The 2,410-nt window shown below is 37.6% G+C and overlaps 1 protein-coding gene across 10 annotated transcripts in view; it reads left to right on the top strand.

Annotated features, from left to right (window-relative positions):
- KIAA0586 (KIAA0586 ortholog) overlaps positions 1-2,410 on the top strand; it is a 106,292-nt gene that overhangs the window by 43,751 nt on the left and 60,131 nt on the right. For all 10 annotated transcript variants that reach the window (XM_015566482.1, XM_015566484.1, XM_015566480.1 and 7 more), the window contains 3 exons: positions 237-393; positions 773-992; positions 1,669-1,904. In XM_015566482.1, coding sequence (XP_015421968.1) covers positions 237-393; positions 773-992; positions 1,669-1,904 — 613 coding nt within the window. The remainder of the gene's footprint in view (positions 1-236; positions 394-772; positions 993-1,668; positions 1,905-2,410) is intronic.

The raw sequence follows: 2,410 nt of genomic DNA, 5'->3' as shown, positions 1-2,410 counted from the left end.
ATGAAATTGGGGGTCACCACAACATGAGGAACTGTATTAAAGGGTCGCGGCATGAGGAAGGTTGAGGACCACTGGCTTAGATGTTCAAGAACCAGGGTATTTAGGTTTCTCCTCCCCGCCCCCCGCATCCATTTAAAATGTGTGTAATCTCTGAATAAGCTCATTTTATTGTTTTAAATTACCTTTGCTGGGGTGATTATAAGCACCATTTATCTTATTTTGTTAATTTATTTTAGGCAAGAGTGTGTACCCCAGTGGCCACCCCACAGCCAACTCCTCCTCATTCACCTTCACCTCCTACGGAGCACGTGTTGGTGAAAACTCCGGATTCTTCTCCCTGTGATTCAGATCACGATACAGCTTCTCCTGTGAAAGAAATATTTGCCGGAAAAGGTACACACCTTATTTCTATAGTTCAGTTTTAATTAGTAACTATGAAATAAAATTCCATGGTTCGTTTGTTTCATAGATTAGTATACAGATGCATGTTGTTTACTAGGTGTTAGTAAATCATTTTTCCTTGCATGTAAACTAATCAATTGGTTGCCACTTTTAAAAATATTTAATCTAATAAACACTTACACTACTATAAGTTCATGGTAGTGTTAAAAGTGATGTCTTTTCAAGGTTATTTTCTTATACTTTACTAAATTAATTTGGGAAATTTTCCATTAGTAGCTATTGTCATGTTATGGGATTTCTGAAACAATATATCTTGCCTTCGTATGGAGTAGTTTTATCTTTTTTCTTTCTTTTTTAAAAAAATCTTCAGGAAATGACATGCCTGCTGCCACACTTGTTAATACTCCAACAGTTACCCCTGCTACTACACCTCCTCCTGCAGCTGCTCTTACCCCAACTTTGTCAGAGATTTCCATTGATAAATTGAAGATGTCAAGCCCAGAGCTTCCCAAGCCATGGGGTGATGGCGCCCTGCCATTGGAAGAAGAGAATCCTAACTCTCCTCATGAAGAACTTCACCCGAGAGCTATGTAAAGATAACATATTCACTTCTAGAAACTGTACATTTCCTCTGTAATTGACTTATGTGACCCATTGAAAACATCAGAAATGATAAGTGAAGTTTTATAAATCACAAGCTACTTTATACTTAATACTTTAACTAGAGGCCTGGTGCACGAAATTCGTGCAAGGGGCTTGGCTCTCGCAGCCCCGGCTTCGTCCAGAAGATCTTTCGCTTGGCTCTTGCAGCCCTGGCTTCGTCCAGAAGATCTTTCGGCTGTCTGGTTTAATTAGCATATTATGCTTTTATTATTGTAGATAGAAATGTCATAAATTTTAAGTTTTCAAAATTTTTACCAAATTTATACCTTTGTTTCTTTTTTTAAAAAAAAACATTTTTTGGAGACACTGAAATAAAGATTTCAATCATATTGTTAATAAAATAGAAAATTATTTTTTTCCCATTATGAATATTTACCAGGCTAAGTTGACTTGATAGTACCATATATCCCTATGTAGATTTATTTTGTGGATGGTAGAACTTTCAAGATGGTCTATGGTTAGAGCATGAAAACAATCTTGGAAAAATATATCTTGTTAATTATAATAGTGCAGGTTATAGTCTTTGTATCTTATTTTGAATATCGAAATTAATATAGGTCTTCAGTGACCTAATAGGTTCAAAATATGTCTTTTTCTTCTTAGTGTAATGTCTGTGGCCAAAGAGGAGGAACCTCAGAGTATGGATTTCCCTGCTCAACCTGTTCCTCCGAAGCCAGTTCCTGTGATGCCACTTCCTGCTGGCACCAAGGCCCCATCCCCCGTACAAATGCCAAGTTCTGATACCTCAACAATGGAGAGCACCTTGAGCACTGAACCTGAAAGACACATCTCTGAAGGAGAGCTTCTATATAACTATGGTCAAAGAACAGCTCCCAAGGGTACGTTAACTTGTATAAATTGATTTCATTGGTTAGATTATGGTAATTCCTAACTAATATTTGGATGTTGATAATTCCTAAGTAATAGTTTCTCTAATTAAAGTGTTTTTACTTAATTCTCAAGATTTGAGTAAAAAGAATATGGACTCTGCAAGTGAACAATTCTGGGCCTTAACCTTAGAGAGTAAAATCTCCCTCATAAATCCAGAATTAATATCACTCTTTTTTTAAATAAATCTTTATTGTTCAGATTATTACAGTTGTTCCTCTCCCCCCCTCCCCCATAGCTCCCCTCCACCTGGTTCCCACCCCACCCTATGCCCTTAACCCCCTCCCCCACACTGTCCTCATCCATAGGTGTACGATTTTTGTCCAGTCTCTTCCCGCACCCCACACACCCCTTTCCCCCCAAGAATTGTCAGTCCACTTCCTTTCTATGCCCCTGATCTATTATATTCACCAGTTTATTCTGTTCATCAGATTTTTTATTCACTTGATTTTTAGAT

This window comes from Myotis davidii, unplaced genomic scaffold, assembly GCF_000327345.1.
Source record: "Myotis davidii unplaced genomic scaffold, ASM32734v1 scaffold281, whole genome shotgun sequence".
Lineage (NCBI taxonomy): Eukaryota > Metazoa > Chordata > Mammalia > Chiroptera > Vespertilionidae > Myotis > Myotis davidii.
Note: the sequence above shows the minus strand (reverse complement) of the source record. Positions and strands in the feature narration are given on the sequence as shown.